This window comes from Balaenoptera acutorostrata, chromosome 3, assembly GCF_949987535.1.
Source record: "Balaenoptera acutorostrata chromosome 3, mBalAcu1.1, whole genome shotgun sequence".
Lineage (NCBI taxonomy): Eukaryota > Metazoa > Chordata > Mammalia > Artiodactyla > Balaenopteridae > Balaenoptera > Balaenoptera acutorostrata.
Window position 1 is genome coordinate 96,104,560 of NC_080066.1, and position 24,043 is coordinate 96,128,602.

General features: G+C 52.9%; 2 protein-coding genes across 11 annotated transcripts in view; one reads left to right on the forward strand and one right to left on the reverse strand.

Annotated features, from left to right (window-relative positions):
* RHOV (ras homolog family member V) overlaps positions 1–1,491 on the forward strand; it is a 74,597-nt gene extending 73,106 nt beyond the window's left edge. For all 7 annotated transcript variants that reach the window (XM_057542366.1, XM_057542368.1, XM_057542364.1 and 4 more), the window contains one exon: positions 156–1,491. In XM_057542366.1, the coding sequence (XP_057398349.1) occupies positions 156–599 (444 nt within the window). In that variant the 3' untranslated portion in view covers positions 600–1,491. The remainder of the gene's footprint in view (positions 1–155) is intronic.
* Positions 1,492–13,657: 12,166 nt separating this feature from the next.
* Positions 13,658–23,982, reverse strand: SPINT1 (serine peptidase inhibitor, Kunitz type 1). 4 transcript variants are annotated; one of them, XM_057544701.1, is made up of 11 exons: positions 23,768–23,979; positions 23,014–23,553; positions 17,936–18,063; positions 17,566–17,704; positions 17,285–17,455; positions 17,083–17,109; positions 16,618–16,743; positions 16,453–16,503; positions 15,258–15,428; positions 14,973–15,020; positions 13,658–14,537 (listed from the first exon to the last, which is right to left on the reverse strand). In XM_057544701.1, exons 2-11 carry the CDS (start codon positions 23,510–23,512, stop codon positions 14,326–14,328), a joined length of 1,572 nt encoding a protein of 523 aa, XP_057400684.1. In that variant the 5' UTR covers positions 23,513–23,553; positions 23,768–23,979; the 3' UTR covers positions 13,658–14,325. The 4 variants fall into 4 exon arrangements, with proteins under 4 accessions (XP_057400684.1, XP_057400685.1, XP_057400686.1 ...); XM_057544702.1 differs by lacking the exon at positions 17,083–17,109 and having other exon boundaries at positions 23,768–23,982; XM_057544703.1 differs by lacking the exon at positions 14,973–15,020 and having other exon boundaries at positions 23,768–23,981.
* Between the last annotated feature and the right edge of the window lie 61 nt (positions 23,983–24,043).

Genomic DNA, 24,043 nt, shown 5'->3' on the forward strand with positions numbered 1-24,043 from the left:
GGGCTGGAGGCTGGGAGGACCCCAGATCCATCAGGAATGGAGAAGGCCTTGGGCCCTTAGTTACGAGTCTCAGTCTCCAACCTCAGATGACAAGAGGATTCCCGCGTCCAGGGGCAGGGAATAACCCTACTAATGGCCTGGCCTTTCCATCCCAGGAAGACTTTGATCGCCTTCGCTCCCTCTGCTACCCGGATACGGATGTCTTCCTGGTCTGCTTCAGCGTGGTGCAGCCCAGCTCCTTCCAAAACATCACAGAGAAATGGCTGCCAGAGATCCGCACTCACAACCCCCAGGCGCCCGTGCTGCTGGTGGGCACCCAGGCCGACCTGAGGGACGATGTCAATGTACTGATTCAGCTGGACCAGGGAGGCCGGAAAGGCCCCGTGCCTCAACCCCAGGCTCAGGGCCTGGCTGAGAAGATCCGGGCCTGCTGCTACCTGGAGTGCTCTGCCTTGACGCAGAAGAACTTGAAGGAGGTGTTTGACTCGGCCATTCTCAGTGCCATTGAGCACAAAGCCCGGCTGGAGAAGAAACTGAACGCCAAAGGTGTGCGCACCCTCTCCCGCTGCCGCTGGAAGAAGTTCTTCTGCTTTGTTTGAAGAGCTGTGGCAGCAAAATGATCAGTAGGCCAATGGCCACAGACTTCTAGAACCTGGGGCACGGAGCCTTTGAGGGACCTGCTGGCAGGGCCAGGCCACCTCCATGGGACTCAGTTCCCATCTGAACACTGTGGCGACACAGCCTCCAACTGCCCACTCTTATGTGCCAGGGTGAACCTAGGGCCTGGAGGAGGGATGGCTCTGACTTGGATTTCTGTGGATTTCTCTGACTTGGATTTCTCAAGTACAGAGAAATCCCAGTACTTTGATTTTCATGGGATGATCCTAACAGTGTCAGCTGCCTCCAAGCAGTTTGGGATCCAATACCCAGTTTCTTATCATGGGCCCTCAGGTCAATCTGGCTGAATTAGGACCCCTCCTGGTGGTCCCCACCCGCTCCTTGGCACAGGGGTGAGGAAGAGCCTGGGGAACAGCTGGGCATCTTGGAGGGCTGGAAGGCATCCGGCCCTGAATTGGAGAGAAGTTTAGGATGGATCGGGTAAGACAGAGGTCAGTGAGAGATTGAGAGGGATCCGAAAGTAAAGGCTTGGAGCCTTGGGACTGGAGGCATGCTGGGGAGGAGGAGGCAGACGAGAGGGCTAGGCTTGGAAGGAAGAAGAGAAAGAAGGAGAGCAGAGAAGTGGGGCAGCTGAGGAGCAAGGCTGCCACCTGGGCTGTCCTCAACCCCCAGGGCCAGGGAGGGTAGGGCTGGTCCCTGGGAAGAACTGGGTCTCAGTGCTCCCTAGGCACTGCCCAAACTGGCTAGGCCAGGAGTGGGGCAGGAAGTGAGAGACAAGGCCCAGCAAGAGGAGGGGGAGGAGCTGCAAATTGGAGCCTGAAGGAAGAAGGGGCTTTCTCCAAGGTCACAACCTAGAAGATAAGGCAGTGCGGAGTCTGCAAATAAAGCCTTAAGTTTCTGAAGCTGCTGTCTCTGTGTCATTTCCTGCAGGGGTCAGCACATTGGTCCCTCAAGGCCCAACAGTTTGGATGGAGGCAGGTTGGGTACCAAAGGAATGAGGCTAGATCGAAAGGTGCGGGCTGGACTAGATGGGACAGTGTGATGGGAACTGGACTGGGGGGGGTGCGGGTTGGGAGCTCCCCGCTTAGGGCTTAGCTGGTTCCCAGGAAAGCTAGCGTGGGAAGCAGCCTGGAAACGGGTTTCCCCAGGTGTCAGCGCCAGAGCTGCTTTCCCATGACCTCACCAGGCGGGTGGTGCCCCTCCCCTCTCCCCCTCCCTTCTAGAGTACAGTGCTCAGCGCTGGGCTCTGGGGCAATCCTGAGCCTTCTAACCTTCCTTCTCTGATCCTTCCAACAGTCCACAGGGCCCAGGGTCTCAGGTTGGGGTGGCCCCCTGGTTCAGACCCTGAGCATGAAGGGACCCCCATATACAGCTTAAACCTCAACCACTGGCCAAACTTCTTGGACTTGGGTTGGTTGGACCCAGTCTTCAGCCTTAGCACTCAAAGTCCACATAAGGACCCAGTGAAGGTCAGGATGCCAGTTGTCAACAACTTAAATAGAAGATTGGTCCCAGAAATCCTTTGAGAGTGAGCATTCATTGATTGAGGACTTGGAGGGGAGCAGGGATCCAGAGAACATTCCCTGGAATTGGAGCTGGAAGGAACTTTAATGGGCACATTTGGGGGCAGGGGGTCACCACTTTATTTTACCCATAAGGAAAGAGAGGCTCAGAGAACAACGGTAATATCGCAAGTGAGATGTTATTACTAAGTGGCTACAAGAGCACTTTGCAAACTCCAGAGTAGGTACATGGGTAAGTGTTATTTATGTGGAGAGGTGTTTCCTGGGACACCTGGAACACCTGCTAGGCAACTAATGGGCCAGGTGAGCACTCTCTCCCTGCGCAGCTCCCTCTGCAGGAAGTTGTGTATGTGAGAAAGAGCACGGCTGAGGGACAGAAACCCTAGCCAAGTGAAACCTCAGATAATCCCCAAGTTTAGTTTTAGCCAAGACTGTCCAGCTTCTGTCCCACCTGGGCCCACCCCCCAGAACTCCAGCCACCTGTCTCCTTTTGTCCCCTTGCCCCCTCAGGTGGAGGTGCTGAGCTGCACCACTGCAGCCAGGCCTTGATGGGGGTCTCACACCCCTGCTCCGTGGCCTGCCGTTACCTCAACCCAGCCTGGCACACTCCCTTCCTGGTTCAAGTTCAGGCTCTAGCATCAACCATGACCTTAGGCAATTTTTTTTTTCCTTCTCTGTGCCTCAGTTTCCTCATTTGCAAAATGAAACACTCAAGACTCTGGATTAGAGGTTTTCAAACGGCTCCAAGGGGACTTAGAGGTGCCATGGGTCAGGGGAGGAAGCCTCAACAGGTGATCTTTGGGCCGCCCCACCTCCAACTTCTTCCCTAATTCTCTGATGGTACCAGCACATCCATGTCACTATGTCTCCTCTCCTGCTGGGTCACTGAGCCTTGTCAGCCTCGCTCCTACATCTCTGCCACTGCCGCTTCCCACTCCAGTCCCCCTAGCGCTGCTTCCTTATCCTCTGGCACCTCCCTGACTCAAGACTGTTACTACCTCTCACTGCCTGCAATGAACTCCCAGCTTCTCATTTCAGTACTCAGGACCTCAAATCTGACAAGAACCCGGACAAGGCCAGCTTGTCCCAGTGATCCCCACTCCCTGATCCCCAATAATTTTTTACTTCTGACTCCAAGTCTTTGCTTTTGCCAAATCCTCTAGAAAGTGCCCCACCTCCACACCCCCCAATCCCCCAGATGCCCTGTTTCTCCTTTAACCATTTTCCAATCAATACTCCCCTTCTCCAGGACCTGTATTACTGTCCGCACTGCTCTCTTGGCACATTGAAGGGACACCGAATTTGGTCACATCTCTCCAGCTAAACAGAGAAAAAGTCCCACTCATGCCCATGTGCTCCCACAGGGTCTTGAGCTCAGGCAATGTTTGCTGCTGGCCATTAAGTGCCTAAGATAAAAAAGCCAAGCAGTGAGCCCTGCAGGGGATCCTGAGGATAAAGTTCATCTCCAGGTTTGTGTCACTGAGGCCTGAAGACAGCCCTAAAAAGCAATGGCTTGCTGGAAAGGCCCTCTGAGGCATGGGGGCCCAAGCCCATGCAGAGCAAAAATGATTTACCTCTGGTTCCAAAACCATTGTCTCATTCTGCTTCTGTTTCTCTCTATAATGCGGCCTCTCTCTACTTTTCTGGGGCTGTTTTTACCTCTTTATCTCTCTTTCATTTGCCTCTTTTCCTCTGCTTTCTCTGCTCTTGAATCTAAATTTAAAGGAACATTGATTATATTAAATGGATAAAAGTGTATGTTTCTTACATATACAGTCTTACATTAGTGCTTACTAATGTAAATTATTTTTAATATCTCTTTAACCAACTCTTAGCTGATTTTTTAAAATGTCTATTTTCTTTTTCCATAATAAATGTTTATAGAAAAATTGGAAAATCTGAAGAACTAGAAGATTGAAAATGTACTAACAGTCTTTTTTTTTTTAATTTTATTTACTTATTTTTGGCTGCATTGGGTCTTCGTTGCTTTACGCGGGCTCAAGCTACTCTTCATTGCAACGCGTGGGCTTCTCATTGCGGTGGCTTCTTTTGTTGCGGAGCACCAGCTCTAGAGCGCAGGCTCAGTAGTTGTGGTGCATGGGCCTAGTTGCTCGGCGGCATGTGGGATCTTCCTGGACCAGGGCTCGAACCTGTGTCCCCTGCATTGGCAGGTGGATTCTTAACCACTGCGCCACCAGGGAAGCCCAGTAATAACGTTTTGATGTACTTCCTTTCAGTCTTTTCTTCTATGCATATTTTTGAAATATTTCTTGTGATTATGCTGTATATACAATTTTGTATTTTGGGGTGTTTTTCTGTTTGTTTAAAATTTTAACCGTTTTTTCGTGTCATTATTAACTCTGACCAGAATCTGTAACCATATATGTATGTTTGTTTACTATTTCACCCTGACCATAATTTCTTCAACTAGATCCCCATTTGGGGGCAATTAGGTTGTTTTCCTTTAAATAGTTTTTTTCTTTTATAAATAAGACTATATCCACAGTTGATTATTTTTTCCACCATGGGTTGGTGACCAACTACAGAAAAAAATGTCCTTCATCTTTGGCCTGGAGACAGGGCCCCCATATAATCCCAAGTGGCACTTATGAGGGAACTTGAGTTTCTGTGTCTATGTGACTCGTGGGGGGCTCTTTCTCTTGGTGCATGACTAGCAGATTGTGGGTGTTCAGTAAATACTAAATGATGACAAGGTGTGTATATATGACATATTGGTGTTCATGTACGTTCCTCTGTGTCCCTGTTTTTGCTCTTGTGTATTTCAAGTGGGTATCACCTTTGTGCAAACCTCTGAATCATTCTATATATGTGCAGTCTGTGTATCCATGTCTGTAAATGTGGGTGTCTAGGTGAGATGTGTATAGCTCTGAACGTGTAAGTCTGTGTATCCACACAATGTCTGCCCTTAGGAGTGTGTATTATACACAACTCTATGTGTGTGTCTGGGTGTGTGAGTTGGTCTCTGTGCCTGTGTGTGCACATCTAGGTTGGGCCTCGTTTCTTGAGGGCTGTATGCCTATGTGTCTGTGTGTGCCCAGGTTCAGTTCTGTGTGGGCCTGTGTGAGGGGTCTCTCTCCACGTGCATCTTTGTTCTGGGCATGCGCGCTAGGCTGGTGTGTAAGTGTGTGAACACCTGAGGGAGCTGGGCCTGGCTTCCTTTCCCCCTGGGAGCAGAGTGGTGCCCAGGGCAGAGGTGACACACCCTCTGAGCTCCTCATTTTCCTGGGAACCAGCCTGGGAGAGTGAGACCGAGAGCAATGTGCGTCAGGAGCACCGGCCCCTTTTGCAACCAGCCCAGGCCCCAGGCGGGAACCAGGCTCTCACAGGTCAGACCTGCCCACTGTGCCTGGCTGCCAGGAAACCCAGCTCCCAGCAGGGCTGCACTGTCAGCGCCCTCCTTGGGCCTGGGCCAGATCCTCCGGTGAGCGGAACCCAGCCAGCCGAGGAGCCACATTAGTCACGCTATGGCAACAGTAGGGAGTGACTTCCCAGGCCTGGGCAGTGCTGGCTGTCCCAGGAAACCACTGCTTTCTGTCCCTGTACGTGGCAATGCTTAGGCAGCCTGGTCTCCTCCATTATCGCCTTCCATTCTTACAACCGAACTTCAAGATGGGCCAGACGGCTCTTATTAGCTCCAATTCTCAGATGAGGAGACTGAAGCACAGAGCCACACGACCAAGGTGAAGCAGATGGGGCTTGCACCTGGGGCCTGACCCTGGGTCCAAGATTCTTTCTGGTGTGTCACTTGGGGGGTTCTGCCCCCTAGAAATGGATCTCTCAGAGGGCAGGGCTGGGAAGCATAGTTTAGGGGACAGATTAGGTTTTCCTAGGCTCGGGAGCGGGGCAGAGGGAGACAGGGCTGGAAGTGGGATGTGAGGAGAGATGTTAGCATTGAACCAGGCGTGCCCTCCTGGTGGAATGTTCTCAAGGCTTCCTCCACTGAACAGATTTGTCCCCTAATTGGGATGACAGTGGAATTCATTGTCAGACTCAGGATAGTTTTGAGATTGTATGCGAACTCTATTAATAACCTGGGTTTATGGTCACCCTACACATAACCCCTCTGGAAGGCAGAGCCAGTCACTGGCCTCCTTGACTGGCCAGCTCTGTGGCTTCCTTGACCCCTGCCTGCACCAATCTGCTTCTGTCCCCAGGTGTCCAGATGACTCCCTGGCCCCTCGGCAGTGAGGGGCAGCAGGGGAGCCTTGGGCGCTGTGCTGCATAGGGATTCCCTGGGGCCCCTTGACTCTGGCAGAAAAGCAAGCAGCCTGACCCATGATTAGTTTCTCCCTCAGATCTGTATTCTCTGTGACCATGTTCCGCTCCTCTGCCCATCTTCCGTTCCCCACCCCCAGGACCCCGCACCGGTTGGGGAGCAAGCAGAGCCTGTCCTCAGAGGTCTCCCTCCTGGGATGGCGAGATCACTCTCCTGGTGAGACAGGGGACCCTCGATTCCTGAGGCTGTGTGCATTTTTCTCCCCATGGCACCATTCCACCCCTGCCCAACAGGCCATGTGCTCTGCTGACCACCCCACCTCCCATGGGTTCTCCTTTTTTTAAAAAAAAAATTATTTATTTATTTGGCTGCCCCGGGTCTTAGTTGCAGCACTAAGATCCCATGGGATCTTTGTTGCCATGTGCAGGATCTTTTAGCTGTGGCATGCAGGGCCTTAGTTGTGGCATGCAGGATTTAGTTCCCTGACCAGGGATGGGACCCAGGCCCCCTGCACTGGGAGCGCGGAGTCTTAACCACTGGACCATCCCTCCCACAGGTTCTCCTTTTCCAGTCCTATCCCTGACTCGCAGGGCGACTTTGGGCAAATTACTGCCTTCTTCCTTGTCTGAGTTTCTCCCAGTTGTGAAGTGGGGCTAGTACTCTCTGCCCCTCCCTGGTTCCTAGGGGGCCTGCAGGGCCCACTATAAGCAAGATAATAGTGGGGAACTGATTTGGAGGAAACTATCAAGAGCCAAGCGAGAGGTATCAGCGCTGGCCTGTGTTTACCTGGTTGTGGACCTTGGGATTCCAGCCTCCTGAGGTTTGGGAACAGCCCTGACAGCTTCTTGGCCTGGCTCCTGGCTCCTTTGTCCCACTTCCAGAGAAAGGACAGAAACTGAAGCCAAGAGTCTGGTTGTCTGGAGAAGATGAGACGTCAGAGCAAATAGTTTGGGGCTCAGGCCTCCCAGTCCACTCTGTCCCTAACCACTGTGGGCAAGTCACTGCCCCTCTCTGGGCCTCAACAGCTTGGCTCTGACAGCCTCCCCCAGCTGTGCATTCAGGGGGTCCTAGAGCCTGTAACCTGTAACCATGGTTTTGGGATAGAAAGGATCTCGCCATCTAGTCCAAATCCTTTGCTTTTCATAGACTACTATGGGGTTTCTGGGGGCCACAGACTAACCCTGGTTAACCTGAGGTCATAAACTGGTTGCAAAGAGGATCAAGCAAGAGAGGGTATGTGGGTCAGAGAAAATCCACTGGGAAGACAACCCCAAGTGAGCTGGTGGGGCAGCAATATCATCCTTTGTACTCCGTCAGCGTTCCATTGTCACTGTACCTTCAGCCTCTCCCTCCAGGCCTGAAATGCAGCACGGGCCTCTCCTTACCCACAGCTCTCCTTCCCTTCCCCACTTCTCCAACAGTCTCCAACGTGACTCTGCCCCCTGCCCCCGCTAGGCTCCCACCTGGCTCCTCAACCATTCATGACGGTCAGCTGGCTCCTCATTCCCAGCATCCTCCTCTCCTGACCCTGGCAGGCTTTGAAACCCCTCGCCTTTGAGCCTCTCTCTTCCTGGGTCTCCCGCCGCCCCTCCAACTAATCCTCCTCTGCTTCCTCTTCCTCCAAGAGGAGCCTCTGTCCTCACTTTCCGCTCTCCTCTCTGGGTCCGCTCTCTCCCTCTTCCAGTAATCTCCCCACTCCTCCGTTTCACCCTCACACGGCTCGTTCCTTCCACCAGGCCCACATGCTCACCTCCGGAGTGTCGGGGCCTCACCAGGATGCACCCACAGCTGGGACACAGAGCTAAGTGTGTGGCCCAAAGACTACAAGACACGTGTGTTTTTACCCTGTTCCTAGCCCTATTTTATGTTCCTTCTTCTTTTTTTTTTAATCTTGGTCCTACTTTATACTCAGGTTATCTCATAGTTTATAGATGCTTTTAAACTGCCTTTATATCCCTCCCCAGTAAGGCTAGGCAAAAGCAAACAAAAACTAAGTAACCTGCAATAAAATCAATAAAACTAGCCTCCATCTGGTTCCTGATGATCCCTCACCTTCTGCCTGGTTCTCCTGAAGCTTCCCCCACTCCCCTCAGCCCTGTTTCTGTTGGTGGCACTGCCAGGCTCCCAGGACAGAAAACCTGAAGGCCCCACTGACTCAGCTTCTCCCTCTGCATGAGCCAGTCAGTCACCAGGTCTCAGAGCTTCTCCCTTCCCCTGAGCTTAGGATGCTATCTCTCCTTTTCTAGCTCCATGGTCTCTATCCCACCTGGGAGCCTCCTCGTCTGATGATTTGTTTCTTTCTGAAATAGATCTCAATACCTCTTCCAAAAACACATTTTTTCATATTACAAAAGCAATAAATATTTATTGTAGAAAATTTTAAAAATGCAGGTCAACAAAAAGAAGACAGGAAAAACCACCTGTAATTTTATCAACGGCAAGAGAACACTGTGGACATTTGGGTAAATATCTTTTTCCAGTTTTGTGTAAAAAAAGTGGGTTTTTTAAGCCTCATGACAGGGGGCTTCTCAGTTTCCTTCCCAGTCTATTTCCTTGTTCTTCTTGGTTCTGAGCTCAGCTGATGGAACCCCAGGAGCTACTGCAGGTGGGGAAGGAGAGCCTGCGGGGAGGTCTGGGCCACTCCCAGGGCTGAAGCAGGCTTCCGGGTTTGGGGTTTCCAGGTGGGGCCATTGACCACAGCCCCTGGAGTGGGGTGCGGGGGGAGCTGAGCAGTGCCTTCCCAGGCTTCAGTCTAGCTGCGGTGGTGGGGAAGGAAGTGGCCTTGTGCAATAGGGCAAACCACTCCTCATTCAGGGCTTTTTGTTTAAGTGGGCAGGGATGGGTTTGGGAGAAACAACCCAGTTTTTGTCCGTGTTTATTTGAACTGTTGGGACCAATAAGTTTTGAATAAAACTCCCCCATATGAGGAAAGGGGGATGGGTTATAAGGGATCAGATGATGGGAGGCCCAAGGTTGAATGCCTGGAGGGCCCAGGCAAGCACCTGACCTTGGGAGTGGCAGGGTGGATGGGGAGGGTTAGAGCCTGAGGCGCTCAAGAGGACCTAAGACCTAAATTGCTGCAGGAATGTGGGCCCCCATTGCCAGTCTCCCAAGTTTTCACAAGAAGCTAGAGATATGGGATTTTTAAAAAATAAACTTTCCTGACTTTTTAAATGTTAGTGACTAATTAAAGAAATTAAACCACTGTTTGGGTCACAGCCCAACTGGCTGCCATCGTGCAACCTTGCCAACTAGCCTTTACTGCACATCTACTGTGTACTTCACATAGGTTACTCTCCCTGATTTACTTGGTGCGGCTTCCTCCTCCTTCCCCTCTCCCTGTGTTGTGACCTCTAGTGATATGGCCTGTTTACCTCTACACTCCTTAAAGCCGAGTTTGGATTACCCCTTCCCCTGTCCCTCTGTTCAAATCCCCAAGTGCCCACCAATATGACCTCTACCCACCAGCCTCCCAGCTTTTCCTCTCAAGGCCTGAGACAAACTGAGCAGCTTGCTGGACCCCAGTCAAAACAAGACCCATGATCTCCCCTGCCCAGCTTTTGCTCACTATGATTTTGTTATGCCTGGAACACCCAAACCCACCTGCTCATTTCATTTTATACCTCCTTCATGAAGCCATTTCTTAACCTCTTTCTTAATCTCCATGGCTTGATCAGCCTGTTTTATTCAACAGCCATTTGTGGGATACCTTGTATGCACAAGCAGATCCTGCACGGTTGATACTGAGATAAATAAGACCCAGTCCCCATCCTTGCCCCCGAGGAGCCTTGTCCCTATGAGGGTAGACTATGCTAACATGGGTCATATGTATGCAGCAGAGCTGTGAGAGAATGGAGAGGACAGCTGTGAAACAGCGAAGGCTTTTTGAGCTGGATCGCGAGGTAAGTAGGAGCTTTCCAGGGGGTAAAGAGGCATTTGAGGTGGAGGCAACTGCCTGTGCAAAGAAAGGAGGCATGACAGTTCTTTTTTTTTTTTTTAATAATTACTTTAAATTTACTTACTTACTTACTTACTTACTTACTTATTTATTTATTTATTTATTTATTTATTTATGGCTGTGTTGGGTCTTCGTTTCTGTGCGAGGGCTTTCTCTAGTTACGGCAAGCGGGGACCCCTCTTCATCCCGCTGCGCAGGCCTCTCACTATCGCGGCCTCTCTTGTTGCGGAGCACAGGCTCCAGACGCGCAGGCTCAGTAATTGTGGCTCACGGGCCTAGTTGCTCCGCGGCATGTGGGATCTTCCGAGACCAGGGCTCGAACCCGTGTCCCCTGCATTGGCAGGCAGATTCTCAACCACTGCGCCACCAGGGAAGCCCCGACAGTTCTTATTTATTTAGGCTGTGCCGGGTCTTTTTTTTTTTTTTTAATATTTATTTATTTATTTATTTGGCTGCGTCGGGTCTTAGTTGCAGCACGCTGGGTCTTCGTTGCCGCGCGTGGGCTTCTCTCTAGTTGTGGCGCACAGGCTCTAGAGCACTCGGGCTCAGTAGTTGCAGCATGCGGGCTCTGGAGTTGTGGCGTGCAGTGCTCTCTAGTTGTGACATGGGGGCTCCAGAGCACGCGGGCTCAGTAGTGTGGCACGTGGGCTCTCTAGGTGTGGCATGCGGGCTCTAGAGCATGCAGGCTTAGTTGCCCCACGCATGTGGGATCTTATTTCCCTGACCAGGGATCGAACCCGGGCCCCCTGCATTGGGAGCGTGGAGTCTCACCCACTGGACCACCAGGGAAGTTCTGGGAGGCATGAAAGTTCTGAGAAAGGGAGTCATTTGGCTGGGGATGGAGCAGAGAACAGCTGGGGATATCTCAGTAGTTTGGGGACCATATTGTTTTGTTACAGTATTTGCATTCCTTCTGCCTGCACTCCAGAGTGTAAGCTGCAGAAGAACAGGCACTGCGTCTCAGCTTTTATTGCTCCACACCTGACACCTGCCTGGGACTGTGTACTCTGGATCCAACCCTTGCAGCAAAGACAGCGCCCAGCAGTGGTGAGCGCGCCCCCTAGCGGCTCCTCCGCGCTCCCACCTCCTGTCACCCAGCTGACTCAGCCCTGCCCTCCTCCCTCCCAGCAGCTCTTCCTAGGGAAGGCGCTTTGTCTGCCATCATCTCACTTCATCTCCACCTCTCCCTAAGAGGAGGATGCTCCCTTTGGTCCAACAAACACTTATTAAGCTTTTATTATGTGTTGATTACTCTTCTAGGCATTGGGATACAGAATTGACCTCAGCCCGGAAGTGCTCATAGAGAACCAAGGGATAATGAAGGTTGTTCCCAGTGCTGGGGAGACCAGAAGAGGAATAGAGCCCATTTCGAGCTTTGAAGGATGGATGAGTGGCTGGCAAGGTAGGAATCAAAAATACTGTGTCTGGGAATTCCCTGGCGGTCCAGTGGTTAGGACTCTGTGCTCTCAGTGCCGAGGGCCTAGGTTCAATCCCTAGCTGGGGAACTAAAATCCTACAAGCTGTGTGTCTCGGCCAAAAAAAAAAAAAAAAAAAAAAAATACAGTGCCTGATGAAATAGGAATAGCCACAGCACCGTAATGGGACCCACCCCCTGCCATCTACTCAATGTTTATTGAACTACTACCATTTACTAAGGTCATAGAGGGGGTGTGGGGTGCTGGAGACCCAGAGATGACTTAAGATACCACCTGTGTCTCCAGGAGCCCACAATCCAGTGGGAAGACAGATAAGTAAATGGAAAGGAAAAGGGGGTGCTCTGTGCTGAAGGTCCTGTTAGCAGACACAGGGATGTAGAGTAGGAAGTGCCCCCCAGCAGTGTGTATGCAGGAGGATTTCAGGAATGAGAACTAGAGTTTAGGTTGAAAGATGAGAAAGGGGGAGGTGGTGCAGGCTGAGTACAACAGGTACAAGAACACAAAGGTGTGAGAAAGTTACCCATCAAAAGGAGGCCCATCCTGGGCTGCTAATAAGGTTCTGCTTCTTGATCTGAGTGCTTGGCTCCTGGGTGTGTTCAGTTACAGAAATTCATTGAGCCGTACACTTAGGACTCAAATATGGACATTCACCTAGGTTGCCCTTCAATCCTTTAAAAGTAGCCCCCAACCTTTCACACTGCCGTTTGATTTTTCTGTATAGCATTTATCACAATTTAAAAGTGTCTCTTTTGTAAGGCTAGACTCTGGAGCCATAATGTAAGGTTTTAAATCAGTCCTCCAGTACCAGCTCTAGGACCTTAGGAACTGAACTTTGCTGAGTCAGTTTCCTCACCTGTAAAATGAGGTTAATAATAGTACCTTCATCCTAGGGTTGTGTGCTGAGGCAATCACTTGAGATATGTAAAGCACTTACATAGTACTTCCTATGTGCTTATCTTACAAAACCAAATTTCTAATGACTGGTGGTGCCTGGCACATAGGAGCTCAATAAATTGTTGAATAAATGAAGAAATGGGGGCTTCCCCGGCTGGTCCAGCAGTTAAGACTCTGTGCCTTGACTGTAGGGGGCGCAGGTTAGATCCCCAGTCGGGGAACTAAGATCCCACATGTCGTGTGATGCAGCCAAAAACAAAGAAAATTTGTTAAAAAAGACAATGAAGAAGTGAATTAAAGGGATGATTTTTTCTTTTCTTTTTTGGGGGGGGCACCAAGAGGCAGGTAGCTCAAACAAATGCAGGGGTGTGGGTTGGAGAGAAGCACCTCAGCTAAAGGCTCCTTCCTCCTCTGCTGCTCAGAGCCTGGGGAGCAACTACACGCCGGTAAAGAAGCAGAGGCTTCTGTGGCTGGCCACATGGGACCCCTGCACCCACACCAAAGGGAGCAGAGATAAGAACCAGGGTTCAGGGGACTTCCCTGGCGGTCCAGTGTTTAGGGCTCCGTGCTTCCACTGCAGGGGGCCTGGGTTCCATCCCTGGTCAGGGAACTAAGATTCCCAAACGCCGCGGGGGAAAAAAAAGAACCAGGGTTCAAGACTATGCACCCTCCCCTTACCCCCCACCGCCCCCCGTCCTCAACTACACACTGCAGGCTCAAACCCGGAAGAAACAGTGCTCCGTGGCCTCCCTAGGCCCCCCTATTCCCACGGCCCTTTCTCCCCTCCCCACCCCCTGGCGGTCAGACTTGGCACTTCTCCCGACCCTCAGGGGCTGGGGCTAGGACAGTTTCGGGAAGGGTGGGAAAACCTGCTAAACAGGGTGACCAAAGCCTGAACCGGTAGGACGGGGCAGTCGCATCTCCCCGTGCAGCTCTGTCCCTCTCGTGGCCCACAGAGCAGAGGCAGGAGACTCACAGGACAAATCACTTTATTACACTGTGGGTGGACTGGGGCCGGTGGGAAGTAGGGGAGCAGGAGGGAGTGTGATGTTGTAGGGCCCTGGGGGGTGCGGAAGATCTGGCTGTGTGTGCCAGCCCAGGCCAGGTTGGGGCTCACTCCGCGGGGAAGGGGAAGAGGCGGCAGCGGCCAGACAGCCGCTTTCCACTCCTCTCACCCACCCGCCACGGCATTAAATAAACAGAAAGCAGCTCTGTACAACACAGAATATACAGGGACGTCCCCCGCACCCCAGCCCTGGACTTTGCAGGGTGGGAGGGGCAGCTCTGGAGGACGGAGTTGGGGCCTCCAGCCTCTGACGCCACCCCAGGCCCCTTCCCAAGGTCATGGGATGGGGGCAGGCAGCTCTGAACAGGAAGCAAAATTCCAACTTCCTCTGAAGTCCTAGGCAGACGGGTCCAACCATGCGTGGGATTCCTGGCTCAGAGGTTTTCTGCTCCTTGCAGACCCTTGAGCTTTCTCAGGAACAAGTAGCCTGAGCTTAGCTGAGACACCTCCAAGAGGGTCTGGAGCCCTGGCCCTGGAGGCAGAACAGGCTGGAGGAGTCGGGTCCCAAAGTCTTCCTCAGCCCAGGCCTCCATCTTGGCAAGGAGGAAGCAGGGCCAGGTGAGAACTGGCCAGAGCCCTCTAGAGCCCCAGGCTCAGAGGGGTCGGGTTGTTTGGTAGTAGACCAGGTGCTCCATGTCCTCGGTGGTGGATACCTTGGTGCTGGTGGGGGTAGAGGGTGGGGGAGGGTGGTGGCGGTGTCTGTGGAAGCCCTTCCTCTGGTGCTTGAAGAAGCAGTAACCCAGGATGGTTACCACCACCACGATGCAGGTGCCCAGGAGCACTGCAATGGCTACCTCCACGGAGCCTGGAGGAAGAAGGAGTCAAATGAGGTGCTCCCAGGGCCTGCTCAGTTCTGACGCCCACCCCCACTCTGTATGGAAGGGACCAAGGCAAATGGATGCCGGGTGTGGAAGGCCCTCGGGCATGTGAGCAGCTCAACCAGCTCCGTTGGGAGCTCGGTGGGAGGGATTCTGATGGGCTTTGGGTCTCGGCTCCAGGTTGCTCTACTTGCAGGTAGTGTGGGGAAAGGCCCGGGATGCTGAAGGCACACACACCTGGCATGCATTTTTATGCTTCTCTCCCTTGCCCCTGGCAGATATCACTATTGATCGTGGCACTCTGTCCCTTTAGCCAACCTCAGGATCCTTCTCAACACTGGCTTAGGCAGTCACAACCAATTGTGTGAGTTGATCCTTGAGTTGATACCTACTCAGTGGTGACAGGGCAGATGGGGGCTTACCTGTGTTGGGAATGGGGCTTTCCCGCCGCAGACCAAACACATCCTTCTCTACAAAATGATCAGGGTGGGGGGAGGGGGCAGGGGTCGTGGAGAGACAAGTCAATACGAAGGGTTCAAAGACACAGCTGCTCTTCAGCAGTGCCCCAGACCCAATGCCATCCTTTCCCACCCCTACTCCAGGTGCTCTGAGGACGAGGTGTGACCAGCCCAGGCCTTGGGACAGAGCCAAATGCTCTAGCTAAGCCTTTCCCCTCCCCATCTTCCGCCCCCCACAGCCCTGCTCACTGGAGATGCCACGACAGGACTCAAGGCACTGCTCCTCCCCCTCAAAGTTGTTCTTGTTGCCATAACAACCGCCATAGGTAAAGCGGGCGCAGCGTTCAGTGAACGGGTTGTAGTACCAGCGAGGGATGCTCTCCAAGCAGAGGCCCGTGTCTGGCAGGTCCACGCAGTGGCCTGGGGGGTAAGGAGCAGGCAAAGGGGTGAGTGTCCACGGGGCCTCCCTGCCACCACCAGGCTCCACATCGTTGCTGCCCACCACCTCCTGACCCTCCTCCTCATGCTGAGGATGGCTGTGACTCAATGAGGGCCTGGGGGCCCCAGAAATATCTGGCCCATCTAAAGTGTTGCAAGGAAGATAAATACAGGAGAGTAAGCTTAGGCCCAGAATCACCCTAGACTGACTCATATAATTATTTTTCAATTTTCTTTCAGCATTCCCAATTCTATCAAGGTCTTAGTTTTCTCTCTAGCACTGGACAGTCTACCTTTTAACAAAGAAGGCTAAGGGCCTGAGCCTTGGCAGACAACAATGTCCAGCTAAAATTTATTACCACGTTTTATTATACTTATTTATTTATTTAAAATTTATTTATTTTTATTTTTGGCTGCGTCGGGTCTTCGTTGCTGTGCCCAGGATTTCTCTAGTTGCGGTGAGCGGGGGCTACTCTTTGTTGTGGTGAGTGGGCTTCTCATTGCAGTGGCTTCTCTTGTTGTGGAGCACGGGCTCTAGGCGCATGGGCTCTAGAGCACAGGCTCAGTAGTTGTGGCGCACGGGCTTAGTTGCTCCGTGGCATGTGGGATCTTCCCAGACCAGGGATCGAATCCGTGTCCCCTGCATTGGCAGGCAGATTCTTAACCACTGCGCCACCAGGGAAGTCCCTATTATACTTATTTTAATAGTCAGTCTCAGATCGTGGCATGTAATAGTGGCTTTTCATTTACAGTAGTGACGTGAAATTTCCTTTTTAATACGTTAAGTTAAATCAATAACATCTCAGTGATATGTAGGCATGGCTAAATTTCTGAACGTGTTAAGAGGATGTATGACGCTTGGGAGACACAGAAGGAAAGTCCAGGACACCCCCCACCCAGCTTTTTGCCCACAGCCTGGTACACACAGCAGGCCTTCGGCCCATTGATGGGATGAGTGAGGATAGCAGTGCCAGCCCTGACCCAGGGGACCTGGGCAGGAGCTCACCTTTATCTGTGGGGAAATGGATCCTCTGGAGTTTATCGAAGCCTCTGGTATCTGCAAAGATGAAAAATCAGAGGCACAGACCCGACGAGGGTCTCCCAGAGGTGTGGGGTGAGTGGTCTGGACCTCCCCTGCTGCGCCCACCGCCCTCCGTCCCCCAGGCCTCACATTTTTCACAGGCGGCCTCATCGGAGGCGTCGGGGCAGTCGGGAGTGTCATCACACTCCAGGAAGCTGTCGATGCAGCAGCCATCACTGCAGCGGAACTTGCTGGAGTGACAGGTGCCAGAGCACACTGGGTGGGGGCGGGACGGGGCGGACGGTGAGGTCAGGCTCAAGCAGCAGCCAGCAAATACCAGGAGTCCATCATCTACCTGGCCCTCTCTACCCCAAGGTGGCATCATGACACAACCCCGGTTCCCTTTCCACCCCTGTCCCTTATACCCTCCTACACACAAAATGGGCAGAAGCTGATAGGAGGATCCTGGGCTGCAAGGGCTGGGGCACTCGTGGGCCTTCATCCTGATGGTAGGAATGGGTTGTTGGGCCAGGGCAGTGTGATCAGGGGCCTGGACTTGAGAGAGGTTGGAGAGCTGGCAGGGGTGAGGGGAATAAGGACAGGAGCAAAGCCCACCTGGATGATGCCTTTCCACTGAGGGGCCTGGGAGAGAAAAACAGAGAAGTGAGAGGAGGCAGGGCCAGGCCCCAGCAGGAATGAGCTGATAGGGGGCCTGGGGACAGGGGATTCCCACACTCACCTCCCTGACCCGTGACGAGAGAACACCTACCCTGGGGGAATGTCACCTGAGCCCCAACACTGCTTCACAAAGGCCCACCTTGCACATTGCGGCAGGCAAGCTTGCACTCTTCTTCCCGAAGGTAGTTGTTCTTGTTGCCCAGACAACCTCCATAAACGAAACTCTTGCAGATCTGTTCTGTGGGGTTGTAGTACCAGCGGGGAAAGGAACCACGGCAGCGGCCCACCTTGCTGGATGCGAGGCAATATTCTGGGGGAAGGAAAGCTGGTGAGGGAGCTCCGAGGGCCAATCAACAGAGCCGGAGCAGGGTGCAGAGGGTGGGTGAGTCCCGGGTCTGCCTCCCCAACCCCCTTCCTCACCTTCTGTCTGCTTGGGGGACAGCACGGTGACTGTGATGTTGGACGTGCTCTCTGGCTGGTCTGAACCGGCCACTGTCAGCTGGAACAGGTAGGTGCCTTCCTTGAGTCCCCACAGCTCCACCTGGTCTGGATCATTCCTCTAAACACAGGAGTGGCCATCAGGCTGGGACCCCTTGATGCCCCTGGTTGGCCCCAGGTCCTCCCAGTCAGCCCCCCTGCCCCACCGTGGGGAGCAGAGGGAGTTGGTATTAAATGGATCCCCAGCTTCTATCCACCCCACCCCACCTGGAGCCGCAGTTTGGCCTACGGCCCCTGAAAGGGGGCCCTGGAGAGCTGAGGTGGGGGTCAGGGAGCCAGCCCAGCGTCGCACCTTTACCCTGACGTCTGTGTCACCCTGCAGTAGGTGCCAATCTGTGCTCTCCACACCCTTCAGCACCAGGGGTTCCTGTGGCTGTACCTTCAAGTCTGTGCCTTCCCAGGCCTTGGGGATCCGGGACCCTGGGAGGAAGGTGAAGTAAGGTCAACTCTCACTGAATGGACAGGATCTCTCCTGGAGTGGGGGGCTGGTGCCTTATGGGTCGCAACTAGACCAACCTAGGACTCGGCAGCCTGCCTGAGACACAGATGCAATTTCACAACTAAACCATCTTCTTGCCCTCTGTTTAGATATATTATACTTAAGACATTTTTATGTTGTAAAACCAACTTTCTGAAGCAAATAACTAAACAGCATTGCCATCTGATCCCATTTAGGAAAAAAAGAAAAAAAATACATATATCAATATATCAATATATATTGATATATATTTATATATATATATCAATATACATATACTATATATATATATATATATACACACTATATATATCAATATATGCACATATATTTGGAAGGGGGACTTTTCCTGTTTTCTACAATAAGCAGGAACTTGTGCTAATTGCTTTAAAAAGTTAAGAGTAACGATACTTTTGAAAAGCCAAATAAGTCAATGTGTAATTAACACCATCACCCCTCACTCTGCAGCCCGTATCACTGCTAAGAAGCCCATCCGGACAGAGACCTTGAGCAGAGCCCCAGGCAGCACCACGTCAAGCCCTGGTGTCCCACGATGATTGGCACAGGAGCGGGATACCTCTGCCACCTCAGACAGACTCTGCCTCCAGTTACCAGGGGACGCAAGGCAACCATACCCTCCCCTAACCAGGGTCTTCAGAGCGAGTGTGGCCCTGCTGACCCCTTGAGTTTGGACTTCTGGCCTCCAGAACTGTGAGACGGTACATTTCTAGTGTCTTCACTCACCCAGGGTGTAGTAACACGGCACAGCAGCCCTAGGAAATGGACACACTGCCCTTGAGGGTACTACGGTCCATTTAGGCAGGTAAGACCCAACAACAGGAAGCAAAATGGGAGAAAGACCCAACAAGACGAAGGGCTGTGTGATACATGTACAAGAAAAGGAAGTGGATGTTTAGAGAAGGGAAAGACCGCAGCAAGCTAGAGGAAAAAGGCAAGGCTTTGTGAAGAAGGGAGAAAGGCTTTTTTGATCCTTTTGTTTTTATTTGTTTGGTTGTGGGGAAGAATGTTCTGTGTTGTTGATGATAGCAGAAAACATGATGAGCCAAAGCAAGGAGTCGGGAATTTGCAAGACTGGTTTGGTGGACATTAAGGAGACGGGCTGGGCTGGATAGATCCTGCCACAACTGCATTCTCGCCCCTCTTTCCAGATGAGCAAATTGACACCAGAGAGGTTAAATGACTTGCCCAGGGTCGCTCAGTTTCAAAACGGCAGAGCTGGGATTTGAACCCGGTCTGATTCATGCTCTCTCCAAAACATCAAAACACCATGCTGCAGGCCATATGTGCTTAGAAGAGTGATTTTTTAAATAATCTTTATAATCTTTGGGTTTTGTTTTTGTTTTTAGCTTAGGTAATACATGTACATGATGAAATATGCAAAAAATACAAAAGGGTAGTGAGAATTAAGTCCCCAATTCTTAAACCCCCAGGTTCCTCTCTCCAGAGGCATTCTCAATTACTAGTTTGGGTGTATGTGTATGTATGAGTATCAAGAGAGAGTGTATAGAATATTCACAAGCATGCTAGTTCTTCATCTTGCTTTTCCCTTAATATATACTGGAAATCAGTCATAGCAATATATAAAGAACTTCTTCTTCTTTTTTTTTTGTTGTTGCATAATAGTTACTGTATGAATGCACCAAAATTTACAACACATTTAACCAGTCCATCAGTCTCTCTTGATGTAGGTCCTTCTTTCCTACCTCCCTCCTTCCTTCCTTTCCTCCTTCCTTCCTTCTTTCCTCCCTCCCTCCCACCCTACTAAGAACTAACCCTTGCTACCTCAGGGTTTATTATTATGATTAAAACAGCACCACAATATCCAATTATAGGATGTGTTGACAGACACTGAGATTGTTTCCAATTCTTTGCTCTTATAAACAATGGTATAGTGACTGATTGCCTGGTAAGTTGTTTTACACATGTTTAAGCATAGCCGCAAGATGAGTTCCTGCAAGTGGAATCGTGTTGAGGGCTATATGCATTTACACTTTGGGTGTGTATTGCCCAACTGCCCTCCACAGCGGCTCTGCAGAGGGTTACATCAAGTGTAAGAGTTCAAAGAAGAGAAGGTAAAGAGATAAGAACAGCTGGTAGGAGGCTGAGTCACAGGGATTCCTCTTTGATGAGGCAGAGAAAGCAGAGCCAACAGGGAACTCTCAGAGGGTGGTCCCAGAGGTGAGAAGACCAGGACACACAGTGACAGCAAAGGGATGGGAGGGGAGAACTTCCACAGAGGAACACATCAAATGGTGCAGAGGGCTACGGGAATGAGAAAAGGGAACCTCGGTTGAGGGGAAATAAGACTGGGAGAGCAGGAAAGTACCTCTTTGGAACCAAGCCCCAGCCCAGTGGCTTAAGGGTCCAACAGGGGCCATCCTCAGGCCCTGAGGTGAGAGGCCAAGCCAAGGGGGCAGTGAGCTGGGAGGAGCCCATTCCTCCCTCCATGCATTTTTCAGGAAGTAAACAGCAGTCGCAAAGGGGAAAGAAGACAGACTGCTCGGCAGTCTACTAGCAGAAAGATAGGCTAGCCCCACTGGCCCCCAGGGTGGAAGTGGCAAGCTGAGTGGCACGGCAGACCTTAGGCCAAATCAGCAATGTCCACCCACACACAGCTGGTCCTCTCCAAGCCCCAGCCCCCAGGAGCAAGGGGCAGATGCCCTGCCCTACCACTCCCTTTTTCCCACCCCCAAGAGAGCAAAGGGCCAGAGTAGCAATAAAGCCAGCCCCTCTCCCAGCTGCCAGGCCTCAGGACTCTCAAGGGAAACACAGACTCCACCTTCTAAGCCACTCTTCCGCTGGAAAGAGGGGGAAGGGGAGAGGAGGAAAGAGCAGGGTGCTCAGGAGGCCCCAGCAATCTGGACTGGACTGGCCATAGGCAGGAAAGGGGGAACAGATCAACCCACCCTGGGGAGGATTCTCCCCAGTAAATCAAAGGTTTTAGAAGCCCTGAGCACTTGCCCACTTTGCCTGCCTCGGTCTACCCTAGCCTAGCCTCCAGGATGGCACAGTGGCTTGACCCTCTTTGTACCCTCTTTTTACTTCCAGCCTCTCTAATGGGACTCAGCTGAGAATGGACTCCTTGACATGCACATGGCATCCCCCACTCCCCAAAACGCTGCGGTGCCCTGAAATGGCCTGGGGCCCACACTGAGTCCAAGCTCTACCCAGCTCCCCACAGGTCCCAGGAAATCCCCACTCCATCCTGTCTTGTGCCAACCAGGCCAGTCAGGGGGTGGGGAGGTTTCCAGATGAGGAAGGCCCCATCCAGCTCAGCTTCCTGACCAGACCCCAGAGTTTCAGGCGCTAGCCCTACAGTGAGGGGTCCTGGCAGAGCAGGGAGGGCAGGCAGCTCAGGTCAATTAGAGTATCACCACCTACACTCTGCTGCTTCCTTGTGGAACAGGCTCAGGCCCTGGCCCAGTGGGACTCAGTGGCCCAGCCTGGCCCAGAGACAGTGTCCCCCTCCTGGAATCTCCACCCTACCTCTCCTCAGAGATCCAGAGCTATTGGAGGGATAGGGAGAAGAGGAAAGGCTGGAGAGGAAAGTCCCTTTTCTACTTTCTAGAACTGAGACCACCCAGCTCCAGTCCAATCCTGGCCACTGGGCTCCCCAGTCTCTGGTTCTGTTGTCCACTGAGCTGTCCTGGATCAGAGACAGGTTTCTACCAGAAAGGTGGTCTTGTGTGAGGAACAGCACAGGACTTTTGGAGGTCCTGCCTGGGGTTGAGTCCCAGGTCTCCCATTTGTGGGCAGTGTTATCCTGGGCAAATTATTTAACATGGGAGTCAGTTTCCTAATCTAAAAGTGGGATGACTACTAATAGCACCCTTTTCAGAGGTGGTTATCATGATGCCTAAGTGAGAGGCTGAGTGGCATAGCAATCAGCAAACTGTAGAGAGCTAACAGAGGTTATCAGAGTGACCCATCCCTGCCCTGGAGCCCCACCTGGCCAGAACAGCAGGTGGAGAGAATGGGGAATGAAGGTCTCTGGAGGGACCCTGACCCCAGCTAACTGCTCAGTCCCAGGAGGAAAGAGAAGGAGCCCTGGGTCCGACTTTGCTCTTATTCTGGAAGTAAACAAGGTGAGCAGACAGCTTGGTTACCAGATCCTAAGCAGGGAGAGCCCTGCCTGTCTTATACACACACACACACACACACACACACACACACATACACACTTGCCTGGACAGCTGACATCCCTTCCCTACCAGGTATACATACCAGTGGGCTGACTCACCCAGCAACCCTCCACACCCCCACCCCAGAGCCTCTAGGCTACTGCACCCTCAATACCGCCCCTTCCCCAATTGGGTCACCCCCAGACTGGGCTTGTTCTTTAGACTCTGGGGGCCTGGCAGTTTCCCCCAGACCACCAAAAAATCAGCTCGTGGGGGGAGGAGTACAGAGAGATGCTATAACCAATCCCAAGCCCAGCAGTGGAGAAGGAACCTATCCTTCACCAGGTTCATTTGACAGGGCACCAAGGTGCCTAGGACAGTGCTCCGCCAAGGCGCCAGGCGTATCTTCTATCTATCTAGTCACCAGGTGGCCTTCAGACAGCTAACTCCCTGACTTGGCCTATTGGGGCCAGAAGTGAGAATCCCGAGAAGCTGCGTCCTCTCTCCCGTACACACATCCCAGAGCACCAACCCACTCAACATCCTGAATTCAGGAGCCAGTTTGTGTTCTAGGGTGTCAGCCCTCCCCACTCCTGTAGCCTGTCCTTTATTTACTGTTTGTATCGCCTACTTCTAAGGAGGAGTTGGGGTCGAATGGGACTCTCCTAACTGCGTTCTGATGCCTCGCGCGGGACTCCATAACCAGTCCCTTCTCTGAGTCTCCCCGAATCCTGGCACCCTCGTCCTTACCTCCGAATCCCTGGGTCCGCAGCTCGCGGTAGGAGCGGTAAACCTCCCGCATGAGGTAGTTGATGAAGCCCTCCCTGGGCGCGAACTTGCACACGAAGTTCTGCTCGTAGAGGCAGTTGATGAGGAAGCAGGAGGCGATGGCGGCCTCCCCGCCGTCGGGCTGCAACTCCACCAGCGCCAGATTGCAGTCGTTGGAGCTGCAGCAGGCGTGCACGCAGTCCCGGCCGCGGCGCACGGTGAGGGAGCGCAGGAAGGTGGCGCCGTTTCTCACCGAGGCGTCGGTGTCGAGCACGAAGGCAGGCACCCCGGGGGTAAAGCGGTCCAGGCAGTTGTCGGCCGTGAGCAGACTGGGGGGCACGGGCGGCGGCCCGGCCTCGGTGCCCAGGAGGCCGAGCGCGCAAAGGAGCCACACGGCGACCGCTGGGATGCGGGCCTGGGAGAGGCGGGCCCCGGCCATCATCCCCCCAGGGACCGTCGCCCTCCTCCCTACGGGGGTCATCTTCACAGTGCGGGCCTCTGAGCTCCGAGGGTGATAGCGACCTGAGAGAGGGGAGGGGACGGAGGAGGAGACATCGGATCAGCCGGGAAACTTCAAGGTAGGTGGGCGGGCCCGCAGGAAGTGAAGGGGAGGACCGGGGAGCACCGAGCACCCCGGGAGTGGAGAGGGGCACGCGGGCCCGGTCCTCCCACGCACACTCCGGTGACCCGACCGCCCGACGGACGGCCAGACGGACGTCTAAAGGAGCTCACGTACCCGGACACACGAACGAGCAGAGAACAAAGGGCCAAACATGTTCAGAACCCGCTTCACCTCCTCCTCGCTCACCTCGGCCCTGGTTACCTGCTCAGGTGAGTGGGGTGGGGCCGGGCCAGCCGAGGTTCCGGTCCCGGCTTCCTGCGCGGCTCGGGCCGCAGCTTCCGCCCCGGTGTCCGGTGCGCTGGGGATCTGCCACCTCCTCCCCGCCTAGTTTCTGGTGAAACTGAGTCAACGCGGCCGGGGCGGGGCGGACATTAACCCCGGCGCCGCCGG

Bases quoted from the DNA above. Each gene is read 5' to 3' on its own strand.
- SPINT1 (XM_057544701.1), bottom strand. From the start codon at position 23,512: ATGACCCCCGTAGGGAGGAGGGCGACGGTCCCTGGGGGGATGATGGCC. The intron at 17,705-17,935 runs GTGCGACGCTGG...TCCTGTGTTTAG, and splicing joins ACACAGACGTCAGGGTAAAG to AGGAATGATCCAGACCAGGT. The intron at 17,456-17,565 runs GTGAGGAAGGGG...TCCTTCCCCCAG, and splicing joins GTCCCCCAAGCAGACAGAAG to AATATTGCCTCGCATCCAGC.